This window comes from Parasteatoda tepidariorum, chromosome 12 (assembly GCF_982258835.1).
Source record: "Parasteatoda tepidariorum strain Cologne lab strain chromosome 12, Ptep-v5.0, whole genome shotgun sequence".
In the NCBI taxonomy this organism is placed as follows: domain Eukaryota; kingdom Metazoa; phylum Arthropoda; class Arachnida; order Araneae; family Theridiidae; genus Parasteatoda; species Parasteatoda tepidariorum.
The window spans coordinates 35,999,687-36,015,004 of NC_141766.1; the positions used below are offsets into that span (position 1 = coordinate 35,999,687).

The 15,318-nt window shown below is 27.6% G+C and overlaps 1 protein-coding gene across 3 annotated transcripts in view; it reads left to right on the forward strand.

The window, feature by feature from the left end:
- LOC107455114 (tumor protein D54) overlaps positions 1–15,318 on the forward strand; it is a 38,663-nt gene that overhangs the window by 12,665 nt on the left and 10,680 nt on the right. For 2 of the 3 annotated variants that reach the window (XM_043041059.2, XM_071188349.1), the window contains exons 3-4: positions 8,379–8,509; positions 14,264–14,412. In XM_043041059.2, coding sequence (XP_042896993.1) covers positions 8,379–8,509; positions 14,264–14,412 — 280 coding nt within the window. Of the gene's footprint in view, positions 1–140; positions 569–8,378; positions 8,510–14,263; positions 14,413–15,318 lie in introns of those variants that run through there. The other variant, XM_043041058.3, reaches the window with a different exon arrangement.

Genomic DNA, 15,318 nt, shown 5'->3' on the forward strand with positions numbered 1-15,318 from the left:
TTATTTAAGAAAGTAAAAAGCAAGGAGGGTAGTATCAAAAATTAGAGATATACTTTGCTTTGTATAATTCAACCCGTTTGGTTTAAGAGGAGTTTTTAGTAATTTCCATATGAATACGATTCTGTTTTTAAAATAGCTTCACCCCTTCAGTGGGGTAGGTGGGTTGAATACTTTTGTTCGTCTTTTCTAAGCAATATCGATTGACGCATCAACCCCTTTAACATATTTTTCATCTATCTGAGCGATTTCAAAATAAATATTATCTTGGTTTAGTTATATTTAAAGATAAAAATTAAATTCTCACTTCAGATTCATGAAAGATTTTGGTTTTTTTTTATTAAAAAACGATTAAATACCCAACAAGAAAAGAATTGTTGCAATTTGAGTGATTCTGATGACGCCGCAGCGCCCTGACGTCAGGGTGAAGCAAAGGATCGATCGTTTGGGGAAGTAACGGCAGAGGCAATGGAGCACTCGGATGAGGAGGAACTGCCTGCCCGCAGACCCCTGTCTCTCGAATGCCCCCCACGCTATCAAGACTATCTACATATTGCAGCTTTTGAACCCGGTTAGAAATTCTGTTTTTATAAGTAGAAGTGTTAGTATTTTATATCTGAAAATCTGTGTTTGGTCCAAATTTAACTTATAACACTATAAGTTATGTTTTGACCGATAGGGGTGCTTCGAATTTGTTGACATTACCCCCCCCCCCTTAATGTTTGTCCTATGTTATGACAGTTTATCCTCTATATTTACTGAACTAAGAGAATGAAACTTTTGTTTACTTTCCCCTATTATTTACCTTTTGATCAACTTTTTAAATTTTTCGTTTGTGTTTTTCTTTTAACATTTTAATTTTATTACATTTGTTCTTGTTTTTAGTTGCGTCATTGGTCTAAAGATTTTCTTCCATTTCAATGTTTTTGTTAGAGCAAGTAACTTTACCTACTTTTATATTTGTCTTACTTATGCTATGAAAGTTTGTCCTACATACTCTATAGCAAGGGTTCCCAAATGGTGTTCCGAGGAACTCTGGGGTTCCACGAGTTAGTACTTTTTATGATCAGTGATGAGTTTTTAAATCTTCAATTATATTCAAATCGAACCTTTAGTTAATAATTTACTTTATCTTTCGGTTGCTTTTGTGAAATTATTTCCAGTAAAATGCCTCTGAAATAGAGATGATATTTTTTTATAAGAAAATAAATTAATAATAAATAAATAATTATTCTATAAGAAAATAACATATTTGCTAATAACAATATATTGAATAAATTATAAAAGAACAAGCATTTATGAAATATTGCTTAGTATTTCCTTTTGAGCTGTTCAAATCAAAATGAAGTTACTAAATTCTTTAATAAAGAAAGATGTTTTCCCTATAAAAATTTTTAATGTTTATAGCAGTTCTTTTAAGTTTTCAGTTAGAAGTAAACCATAATGCTGCTTATTTTATTAATTTTAATGTATATACACAAAAACAAATAAAACCTAATTTAAGATTATTAAGGATAAAACTATGAAAATAGTCCTTTTTAGGTTATAAAGTTCACAATTACCTCAATAAATTAATTAATAAAATGGGAGTTCCGCCTAAAGAAGGTTGATTATTTAGGGTTCCATAGATGAGAAAAATTGAGAACCGCTGCTCTATAGTAATTGAGTAAAACTTTTGTTTTACTTTCGCTTTAATTAAATTTCCTAATTATTTAATAATTTTGTTATATTAAATTTGCTGTTTCAACTTTTCTTGCGTCAATAGTCCAAAGATTTTCTTCTATTCTAATGTTTCCGTAACAGCAAGTTATTTATATATGCTTTTGTTTGTTCCGTTGATGTTTGTAAACAATTATTTCACTTTAGTTTCGAATCTTTCACTAGAAAAATTTCTTTTAAAAAAACAGCATTTCTAGTTTAGATGATTGCTCACATGATCGAAACAGAATATGAGTGATTATTCTTATCATGGTTAAATAAATTTTGTTTGATCAAAATAATTTATACTTATATCTGCTAATGTGCAAAATCTAAATGTTTTCATATTTAATGTGTAAAATGTAAATATACTAACTATATCAGTGAATTGAATCTAAAACTAGTTCTTAGTATATAGAATTAGTAATAATGATATTTATTATCAAATTGAAAAAGGGCTCAATTGTCAGTTTATATATATATATATATATATATATATATATATATATATATATATATATATATATATATATATATATATATATATATATATATATATATATATATATATATATATATATATATATATATATATATATATATATATATATATATATATATATATATATATATATATATATATATATATATATATATATGTATATATATATGTATAAACTGACAATTGAGCCCTTTTTCAATTTGATAATAAATATCATTATTACTAATTCTATATCATTATTACTTTCTTATATATATATATATTGTATATATATATAATAATTTCGTTCAAGCAACCATAGCATACCATTTTTTGATGCTATATGTCATATCATTAGATAAAATTAAATTTTGTCTCCTATGCCTAGTTGTGTTTGTGTTATATCGTTGAACATGTACAGTGCGCAAAAGAAGGAAAAATAAATCACTCTGAATCACTTTTTATCAAATGATCGGATTTTCGCATGTTAAGATTCATTCTTTAAGGCTTAAGGGGTGACCTCAAATATGCTAGTTAGTGCAGAAGTAATTTTAAGTTACGAAATCAGACACAAAAACGTACTTTCTCTGAACAAACATACCTTTTTTCCGATGGATTCGGATCTCTGACCCTCAAAATATGGGGGGGGGGGGGATTAACAACAATCTGAGAAATCAATGCTTTGGTCCAAAGGTTGGACTCCTTAATGTTAGGTTTTTATTCTTTATCCATTTATTTATTTATTTTTTCGTATTTTGTCATACCTCGAGAAATTTTTTAATGAATTGAAAAATTTTGCACGCACTTAGAATTTGCTTATCCAAAGATAATTCCCTGCTACCAATAATTTTTATATTTTATTTAATAATAGACGAAATTTTTTTTTATTTGTAAGGCATGCAAATTTTTTACAACATTTTAAAGAATATAGTTTTATATGACAAAATACAAAATTTGATCGAAATCGATCGAATAGTCCCTGGGAATTTGTATTTTAAAAAAGACATATATTTAAAACTTGATTTCTCTGGAACTATTCGACCCATGTCGGACAAATTTTGTATTTTTCCATGTAAAATTACCTTTTTTAAAATGATGTAAAAATGTGCATGCCTTAGAATTTTTTCGGCTATCATTAAATAAAAATAAGAAAATATAATAACTATTAAAAATTATTTTTCTCACGGAATGATATTGAGTACACGAATTTTATAATTGTGTGTAAATTTTTTTCAAATCGCTAAAAATTTCTCGAAATATGGCAAAAATACGCAAAAAATAAAATTATTATTAAGAGGTTCAAATTTCGGACCGCTCTCCCGACCAAACTATTGGGACCATATTTCCCACATTGCCGCTATCCTCTAATATATTCAGTCTCAAGAATTCAAATCCGTCGAAAAAAAAGGTATGTTTATTTAGGGAAGGTACGTTTTTGTGCCGTATTTCATAACTTAAAATATCGACTGCACAAACTTAGAATATTTGATTTCATCCTCTCGAACCATTAAGATTGAATCGTAGTACGTCAAAATAAAATCATTAAATCAAAAGTTATTCAGAGATTTTTTAATTTTATTTATTTATTTATTTTTGCTCGCTTTAATTACAATCTATGAACAAGCCTACCCTCAAATTTTTAACCTACCTTTTGTATTTAAGATTAGGATTAACTTACGATGGATTTAATAAAAAAAATGCAACATTTCCTTGGAGTTCTTTAATTAAATTATAAATTCCTATTTACTACCTCTATTTTTTATGCGTTGCTTTTGCCAATACTAAAATGTTTATTTATCTTTTATTTATTTTATTATTATTTTTTTTTTTTGTATTTGCTTTTAGTTATTTTTACTGAAACATGTTCGCTTTGTGTATTTTTCTTCGAACTTTTTCAGTTATTCTTAATTATACTTATTATCTTTCAATTATTATTTTTTTAAATAAAACAATATTTTTTGTACCTATTAGCGGTCAATGATTTTTTCTCTATAACGCGTAGATAATCCACTTTTTGTAAAGAAAAAATATTTTTTTAGAATTTTTATTTATTTATTTTATTTTTTTTGTATTCACTTGTATTTATTTTTACTGAACAACATACGTTTCGTATATTTTTCTTTACACCTTTTCAATAATTTTTTTCTTCACTTTTTTAAATAAAACAGTGATTTTCGTAACTATAAGCAGTCAATGATTTTTTCCTCCTAACACGACTTTTTGTAAAGAATTCTTGTCATTTCTGAGGTTATCTGTCTTTTTTTGTGGTTATTTCATTTATTTATTTTTTGTAACAACTTTTAGGAGAAGGAACCCTCTGTAATACGATATCTTTTTTGTTTACTTTGATGGTGATAGTCGTTCATGCATTATTCATTTGCATATATTTTTTCTTTAAATCAAGGATGTTAGGTTGGTTGATTTCAACAGCATTGAGTCTCTATCTAGTACAGTAAAAATGGAATACAGTACAGTAAATGGGGGAATATATGTATATAGCATAATAAATAAATACAAAAAACACGAAGAAAATTAAGAAAAACATTTATTTTATTTATTGCGCATAAGCTGCAAGTAAATAGAACTCATAAAATAAGTTCAAAATGTCGAGAAAACAATGGAAAAATTACAGAACAATGAAAGAAGGGGAAAAAATAAATAAAAGTAAAATAATAATAAAAATAACAGGAAACCGGAAAAAAAAATCCGGAAATTTTTTTTTTATTTCCCAGATTTTTTTAAAATTTTTGTCCTTTTTTCGGATTTTGTTTCCTTTTTTTTTTCGGTTTCTTGTTATTTTTATTATTATTTTTCGTTTATTTTTTCCCCTTCTTTCATTGTTCTGTAATTTTTCCATTGTTTTCTCTACATTTTGAACTTATATATATATATATATATATATATATATATATATATATATATATATATATATATATATATATATATATATATATATATATATATATATATATATATATATATATATATATATATATATATATATATATATATATATATTGTTTTTATAATTTTTTTTTAAGGCAGCATGATTAAATACTATTAAAAACATTAGGAAAAATATCCTTTATAGATTGTTTTACTAAAAAAATGTTACGAAATAGTGGTGTCTTTTTTCGAAGCTTAATCCACTAATTGGTTGTGATGGATTATATAAATTGAATGGCAAAAGAGCCGGATTCGGCTGTACTGTCCCAATTATAAACGACACAGTACATATTTAAAGTACCGAAACCATGGTGTGTTGTAAAGAAAATTTGATGAAAATCTATTGATATTGTTGGATGGAGTTCCTTGGAGTCCTGGAATCCATAGTAATCTGAAAATCGAGGCTAATATATGTTTCTAACTTTTACTGTTTTTCCTAGGCTTAAGTTTATATTATTATTTTGCAAAATTGTACCTACTCTAGTAATATTCCAACATTTTGGACACGTTGCCGACCAAAAAAGAAAAAAGAAAAAAATATATACTAAACATTGATGAAGAAAAAAAATATTACGCTTAACTGAAGTTAAGCATAATAAAAGTTAAATTAAGCGTAAAGTTAAGCAAGAGTGAAAAAGCTTTTTCTTTTAATTAATTTGGTTTACATAGGTCACAACCTATACGAAAACGTAATGAATGACTTGACATGCTTTGCTGTACAGAGCTCAAAATAAAAAACAAAACAACTGAATAAATTTTTTATCATATTTGGATTGTCACTTACTTTAAGACGCAAGCTTAATGTTCAAGAGGTTGACTTTAAATATGCTGATAAATTTGAGTGGTGTGAACAATATTATAAGTCATGAAACAGGACACACACAAAAAAGATACTAAAATTTCATGAAATTTCGTTTTTGACAAAATCGTTTCGTGGTATATGCTCCGAGCAAACATTTCGTCAAAGTGACAAAATAATTGTTACTACTTTAAGGAAACAAGTTTCGTCAAAAGTATAGTAGTCATTTTTGTTTTGTTCAATTAAGATTTTTTTTTTGGTTAATGGCGGGCACTTGAGTCTATTTCTCATTGGCCTCAGAAATGCCAGAATTGCTACTCCCTTATCGTTACCCAGTGAGCACCTATGGCTAAGCCACGTCGGTGGAGTAGCTTCGCCCACGTCATACAACCACAAACCCGTTTATAGGGCGGGTTACATTCACACAATCACACAGAAGAAAGGACATCCATGCCCTGAACGGGATTCGAACCCGCAACCATCGGCTACGCAGTCAGGCACGCTAACCCCTCGGCCACCTGGTGGGCTTTCGTAGATTTGAAACGGTGGGATAGCGGTGAGGTTCCGAATTGAGAAAACATTTTCGTTATATATTTTAGAGTTCGCGTTTCATTACAAATCACGTGATTTTGTAACGAAATTATTATCATAATTAACAAAATACATCTGAAGGATTACTGAGTCGTTAAAAGTGAGCGTTTTATTTCTGTGAATGCACAATACGGATACTGAATAAACACACCATTTTTTCGCTGAATTTATTTTTGAATCCTCTAGGTTAAGTGGATAGTCTTATTCTTGAAAATATGGTTTGAATTGGAGAATAGTCTTAACTATTTAAACGAAAATTTAAGAAAGTTTTACTTTTTGCGTAATTCACTATATTTCTGAAATATTGGAGCAAATAAAGGAATTCTTGAACTCAATTATAGAACTTGTTTATTTTACAGTGATTCGGTACTAAGAATTATTTTGGAATTCTTATGTTTTGTTATTTCATTTAATAATTATCGTAAACTTTAATTGTCATCATGATTTAAAAAATTTGATCACGAGAAAAAAAGTTTAAACACGTGTGTAAAAATAGTATAAATAATTAAGGCAAGATATCATTCTGAGACCAAAAATGTAGATCCGTTAATTAATTTTTTTCCGTATACTTCACCACCTTATTTCTGTAACTAATTACGCGTGTTGAAGAATCTTTTCATGTTAATATTGTCACCCAAAAATAATTTCATTCGAAAATGAAAATTATAACTAATTTTTTTCTTTCTTTTTTAATTTAATAATGATCGAAAACTTTTGAATTGTTAAGTCTCGTAGTTATTTAGATCGTTTGTTACATCCTTTAATCATCTCTTTTTTTTTTCTTTTATATTCTTCCCTATCAGTCTTCAGTTCATTGGTTTCCAATTTGAGATTTTTCTCAAGTTTCTTTTTTTTTTTAATATATATATTTTTTTTATTATTACAGATACGTTGTTATTTAGATCGTTTGTTACATCTTTCATCCATCTCTTTTTTTTTTTCCAATTTTTTTTTTTTTTTGGTCTTCCTATCCTTTTCCTATCCTTTTTTTTGGTCTTCCTATTTTTGGTCTTCAGTTCATCGGTTTCCAATTTGAGATTTTTCTCAAACTGCTTTTTTATTTATTAATTTATTTTTTTATATATAGTAGATACGTCGCGCTATTTAGATCGTTTGTTACATCTTTTACCCATCTCTTCCCCCTCCCCCTTTTTTTTTTTATCTTTCCTTTCAGTTCATTGGTTTCCAATTTGAGATTTCTCTCAAACTGATTTTTTTATTATTATTTAGATCGTTTGTTACATCTTTTATCCGTCTTTTTTTTTTCTTTTCTTTTTAATGGCCTTATCGGTCTTCAGCTCATTGGTTTCCAATGTAAGATTTTTCTCAAACTTTTTTTTTAATTACAAATAGTTATTTAAATCGCTTTCACATCCTTTAACCATCTCTTTTTTTTGGTCTTCCCTATCAGTCTCCAGTTCATTGGTTTCCATTTAAAGATTTTTCTCAATTTTTTGTTGTTGCAGATAGTTATTTAGATCGTTTATCACAGATCTCTTTTAACCATCTCTATCTTTGGTCATTCTATCTATCTTAGTTCATTGGTTCCCAATTTAAGATTTTTTACAAACTTTCTTTTTATTACAGATAGTTATTTTGAAGTACTGATAGTAATTTAGATAGTTTGTTAAATCCTTTAACCATTTTTTTTCGGTCTTCTTATTGATCTTCTGTTTCCAATTTAAGATTTTTTTCAATTTTTTTTTATTTTTTTGTTTTTATTACCGGTAGTTATTTTGAGGTACAGATAGTCATTTAGATTGTTTGTTACATCATTTAACAATTTCTGTTTTGGGTTTTCTTATCGGTTGTCAGTTTATTGGTTTACAATGTAGGATTTTTTTCAAACTTTTTATTTTATTACAGATAGTTATTTTGAGGCATCTGAAGATAAAGCGTATGATGCTACACCTGACAGCGGAATACATGAGTTAGGAATCACTGATCCTGAACAACGAGCAAAACTAGAGGATGACTTGAAGACAGAATTAGCAAAGGTTAGTTTTTGAAATTAATAATGGTGTTCCGTAATCCTTTATGTAAATTTTTAGAATCCTCGTCGAAAATTAAGTAAAGTTTGCAAGTTCGAAACTACAAGTTAATATTTACGCAAAGAAGAAAATGTCATCAAAATATGAAAATTCGAGATAGAGGGAGGCGGAATTAAAAACATTATACCAATTTCATTGGCAGATAAAATCGCATATTTTTAATAATCTCATTTTCCTCTAGCGAGAAATATTTATATGGGTATGGAATATTTAAGCGAGGAAGAAAAAAAAAACGATATCAAAATATGACAAATCACTATTGGAGGAAGCAGGATTGAAAATGTCTAAACCAATTTGTTTGCCTGATGAATTTGGTGTTTATAATAGTTGTATTTCACTTCTCCTTTTCCTCTAGCAACAAAAAAAAAATTTTTTTTTCAATCTCGCCTTTATTTGTCCTCTAATTTGTCTAACTTTTACTTTATTTTTGACAAGGATTATAAAAATGGACATTAAGGGAGTGAATGCAGAACACTCAGTATTTTGTCAGCATTATAGCTTTTTTTTAATAAGTACTATTTATTGGATCAAAACACTTTTTTTATTAATTATTTGAATGGAATAGTTTTTCTCTGGATCAAAAATTGTTTGAAAAAGCATTTTACTCAAGTTGTTATTGATATCTTATTCACTTATTATATAAAATTTGATCGCTATTATCTCTTTCCAAGGAATTTTAGAGAACTATTACTTTTTATCAGGGCTATTGTTATTCCTAAAAAGGTAATATACCGGTTGGGAAAAACATACCATTTTTACTTTATTATTTTTTTTTTTCAAATAATTTACTATCATTAGCTACCACTTCTCTTACGCCAGTTTAAAATATACATTTACTTGCAAAATCTCTTACAAGTAAATGCATATTATAAGGCTTAATATGTAATGGTAGTTACGAATACTTTCATTCTTTTGAATAAAGTAAAAATAAAATTCTTTTACTCATCATCATCATCACGACAGCCCGGTGTGAGCCCTGGCCTTCTTTAGAACATTTCTCCAGTTCGAATCTTTTAAAATCCATGTTGACGGAGTCCAGCCATCAAAGTTTTGTACGTTGTCCAACTTTTCTTCCGATTTTTTTAATTTTGATCATTTTTTTTAATTTTGATAATTTTTATCAATTTTATTATATCAATGTCCTTAACAATTTTATAACCTAGAACTTTACAAATATTTTTACTAACAGTATTTTATATCTTCTGGATTAGTAGCAGACTTGTTTTATTCCTCTTTATTTAACTTTCGTCAATAAATGTTATATTTTTTTTAATTCTGATTTACATTCAGAAATATTTTTCTCTCAATAGTTGGATACAGTTGCTACTGAGCGAATTGGTCCAGTGTTGCAGCCAATTATATGCAGGGTGTTCCGTAAAGGCACCCTTCATGTGTACTTTTGGAATCTTCATCAAAAATGAAGAAAATAAACAAAACACATTTGAGGTAGCAAATGAATATTTAACAGAGAAAAAATCATTAACACTATCGAAATCTGACAAATCACAGTACAGGATGGCGAGCGTATCTATCAACCAGACAGATTTGATTGAAGAAGGAAACAGAGGAGTTGAAAAATGATTATTAGAATCACTTTTAAGTTTCAATCTCTACTTAAGCCCGTTTTGATATTTTATCTGCCTTCCTCTAATGTAATTGGTCCCATTTTTATAGCGTTTTTGCTTTTTCCTCTCTTAATTTGCTACCCTTTGCATACTTTTTTATTAACATGATAAGGATTTTAAAAATACAAATTAAGGGTGGTCTTTACGAAATACCATGTATATATGTACTTCACGTATGCTCTGTATTTGATTATTTAACTGTTTATTTCACTATGAGTTATTTAATAACATTGTTTTTTCCCCAAATTTTATACTTAAGAGACGCGTTTTTAAAACTCAATTTCTCAGGAACTATTTTAACGATTTAGCTCAAATTTTGTATTTTGCCATTTTAAATTGCATTCTTTAAAATGATGCAAAAATTTGTATGTCATACAATTCAAACTTTTTTCGACATTATTAAATAAAATAATTTATTATTATTATAATAAATATTTACTAGAAGTTATATTGTACATGAAATTATCTTTGAATGAACAAATTTTATAATTGCTTGCAAAAATGTTTAAATTCTCTTAAAAAGCTTTTGAGATATGGCGAAATACGCAAAAAGTAAAATTAACATTGAAGGATTCTAACTTAGGAGTGCTCTCTTGATTAAACTATTAGGACCATATTTCCCAAATTGTGGCTACTTCCTATATTTTTAGGGTCAAAGATTCGAATCCGTTAAAATAAAGGTATGTTTATTCAAAAAGGGTAAATTTTTTGTGCCTAATTTTGTAGCCTAAAATATCGTCTGCGCTAATTAATTAGCATACTTGAAGTCACCCCTTCGAACCATAAAGATTGAGCCTTGAAGATCTGAAAAGTCATTTAGGGTGGTCCGTTTACTTTTATTGCGCACTGTACCTTTATTGCTTGCCAAATATCTATCAAAATTTGTTTTCTAATTTTCTATTAACCAAGTATAAATTAATAAATTCGATGCTGTGAAAAAAATACGAAGATTTATCTCTATTATATAATTTTTACACATTATCAATGAATAATTCTTATCCCGATTTTGAGTAAGGTAATTTTACAGAAAATGGCACTTAATTTTTTTTTATTGATAAGTGTAATGGCTCATGAAAATTGCCATAAAAAAGCATTTATTTCCATTTATATTTCGTAAGGAATTTTATGGCATTCTCAAACTCTGTCTTTCTTTGAAGACGCATTGTTCTGAATAAAAATAAAAAAAAAACATGTGATGGGCATTTTGGAACTAGTATTTTTCCTTGTTTTTTTTTGTTTTTGTTTAAATAATGATGAAAATTAAATAAAAAAAAAACTTGCGTGGAATATTCGTTTTAACTACGTTCGATTAAGGTAAGTGTGGCTAATTCATGATTATAGTAAATTCGAAATAATGAGCGTTCTTGAATGTTTATAAAAATGAAAAGGAAGATTTAATCAAAGTAATATCTTTTGTATTTGATTTTTTTTCCTTTTGTTTGTGTGTGTTCTCTTTAATCAGGTATTTAATATTACGCCGCATTTTTTTTTCATCACGTAACAACACAAAAATTCATTAACTATGAAAATGAGAAAAAAAAAATAATTACACGGAGTAACTTGTGATGGAATTATTTTACGATCGAATTTCACCTATTTAGAGTCTACACAGGGTGCCCAATAAAGTCCGAATCCAAATATCTTAACTTTCGAGCGGTTGTAGCTGTGTTTATAAAAGTGACCTAGGTATAGTACAGTAGTCATGATCTACGAGATGAAACTGATTACAGCGCCACCTGGAGGTAAATTACGGAGATGGAGCCCCTGTCTTCGAAACAAGTACGAGTTGGGGTAACGGATTACAAAATTGTAAAGTGTCATCGATTTAGAGCAAAATCGAGACCTTGTGAGCATAAATACTTGAAAAAAGGCTTGAAACGCGTTTTTGTTAGTTAGCGATTTCGTACTTCGTGATGTAATAGTGTCGAATTTAAACAATTAAGAGATTACGTAGGGTACCCAATAAGGTCCGAATCCAACTCTCTTAACTTTCGAACGGTTGCAGATTTGATTTTAAAACTGGTGTCTAGGTATAGTAAAGTGGCCATGATCTACGAGATGAGACCGATTACCGCTCCACCTGGTGGTAAATTTAAGAAATGGTGCTCCTATCTTCGAAAGCGGTACAAGACGGGGGGAGATAATACAAAATTGTGGAGCATCTTCGATTTTGAGCAAAATAGACACCTTGTAGGTACAAATGCTTTACAGAAGGCTTGAAACGAGCATTTGTTTGTTAGTGATTTCCTACATTTTTATGTAATAAAACGATTTTTGAAAGAGAAGAGGAACTAGTTATCGCAAGATGCCTTATTATTGATGTAGACTGTGCATAATAATAAATCAAGCATTGTAGCAATTTTTTATCTAATAGCTATATTTTCACGTACTAAGATGCAGTCTTAAAGATTTAAGGAACTAGCTTTAATGTGCGAAAATATTTGTGCTGACAATATTTTAAGTTTTGAAAGCAAATACAAAAACGTACTTTCTCTGATCAACGATTTGCATTCTTAGCCCTCAAAATATGAGGATAGCTGTAACCTGGAAAATAGGGTCCCAATAATGAAGGCAGGACTACCGTTAAAAGTTTTTGTTTTTTAATGTTAATTTCTCTTTTTGCATATTTCATCATATCTCTTGAATTGCCTACGATAATAAATACTTTTGTCAGACAATTTTAAAACTTGTGAATCCAAGCATATAGCTTTACATAAAAAATAAAAAAATAATTTTTTATTAATTATTTAAACACTTGTAATTTTTTTTTTGAATAGTTAGATTTACAAGTTTTTCATCAATTTAATATATATAACTTTAAATAGCAAAAATCTAAAATTTGAACATAATCAGTAAAATAGTTAATGAAAAATAAAAATTTCACAGTTCAACTTTTTCTGACAAATTATTCAGTGTGAAAGAAGTAAAAATAACATTTTAGGGGACCCAAACTTTGGACTGTGCTCTTGGCTAAACTATTACAATCATGTTTTCCGGATTAAGACTGTTTTGATGCTCAAGAATACAAATCTGCCAAAAAAAAAGAAAAAAAGGGAATGTTTAATTAGAGAAATTATGTTTTTTTCTTGGATTTCATAACTTAAGCTACTCTGTTTAATTTTATTATAGAATATTTTAGGTTAGTCTTTCAATCTTGGCACTCACATGCTAAGATAATATCTTAGCACGCAAATAAAAAATCATAAGAAGAAAATTTATGAGGTACTCGCTCATCTATTTTGCACTCTGTGCTCACTAGAAGTTTAAACATTAAAAATAAAGGTATAATGTGATATTTAGATGTAAGGAAAAGAATGATTAAAATGTGCAATTGTTTATTTATTATTACATTCTCATGCTATGAAGATTTTTAAAATTATTTTTTTTTTTTTGTAGATAGAATTGTTGTTTTTTTATCACCTTTCGTTTAACTGCATTTTAATAATTAACTGTAACTACTTTTATGTTTTTTTATTGATTTTAATGTGTCTCAAATAATGTAGTGCATATATTCATATGCTTTTTGATTTTTTTTTTAATTTTTAAATTTATCTTATATTTTATAATTGTTTAAAAAAATGAATAAATTAATAGTGTGCTTAATTTTATAGTTATAAATGTTAATTGTCAATAGAGATCCTGATAAACTATGTTTACCATTTTGCTTAAAATTCTATTACTTATAAATTAAAAAGAATTATGATTTATTACTAATACACATATTATTGAATACAGTTATTTTATATTACCTTTTAAATTGATGTAGTTTTTATAAATGAGCTGGAAAAAATGTTTTGACATGATCAGTACTAGCTTAATAGGTTGACATTATTTGTTTTTATTATTTGTTTTGTTTTCTTTTGGTTTTATTGATTATCTTTTGGAATTCCTCTGCCAATCTTATTGTCATTTATGACAAAGAGAAATTTTATATTGATGCTGTGTTGTAAATATTTTTTTAATTATTTTTGCCAATAATGAAAATTGATAAATATTATTTGGTAAATTAATTACTATTGACTTTTTTTATACATGTCTTATTGCATGTTTATTTAATTGTTTTTAATTTTTTCAGACTGAGGAAGAAATAGCTACTTTGCGACAAGTTCTTTCTGCAAAAGTTAAGCATGCTCAAGATTTAAAAAGAAAATTAGGTATTACACCATGGAAAGAATTAAAAGAAGATGTTGAACAAGGGTTGAAAAATATCCAAGAAACTTCTGCGTAAGTTACATGACTAACTCTAATCTGCTTGAAGAGGATAGTTAAAGAAGGTTCTTTGTGACATTTCAGCAAATTTTGAAACAACAGCTTTAGAAAATGTATCAACAACAGGAAGCTGTTATAAAAAATTTTCTCATTAAAAACCATCTTTTATAATAATCAGGCAGGAAAAAAAAATTTCTATTCAAAATGTTTTCAAACCCAAAATTCATTAAATTTCATTTAGTACCAATTCGACTTATGCAACGTTCTTCAATTACCATATATCCCAGAGTATGGGTCTACTTTTCAAGCTCCCAAAATTTTACCAAATCAGGAGGTCAATTATTATATCGGTAATGAAGCCTGATCGTTGAATATCAATGTATTAGAAACATTGAGATATGAATACTCTGTATCTATTTGCCCTTTTTAAAAAACTATTTTTAATATGTTATATGGTTAATCTTATTTTCTATACATATTCAGGTTTTTTTAAAAAACAATACTTTAAATTACATTCAGAAAAAAATTAAGAATGAAATGAGATAATTTATTAAAGAATACTTCAAAAAATATAACACAATGAAAACATTTAAATCTTACGGTAAAACCACCAATTTATAGATTCCAAAAAGTCTGTGTCGTCATAAGAATGAATCCGACTCAGCAATGAGTTCTACTTCATCCTCATTTGCTGAGTCCCACAAAAAATCACCTTCACCCCCATCTAAAGAAATTGGAATTTGATACTTTTTAGAAGATTTTACAATAAATTTTTAATCTACAATTTGCCACATGTCGTATCATTTGACATATGATGTGATGTCTATAGGAACACCATGAATATTGTAGGCTTAATAATATTTTTCAAGTCTTAAAAATTTTCACATTTGGTTTGCTTCGCAATTGACTTATATACTCGAG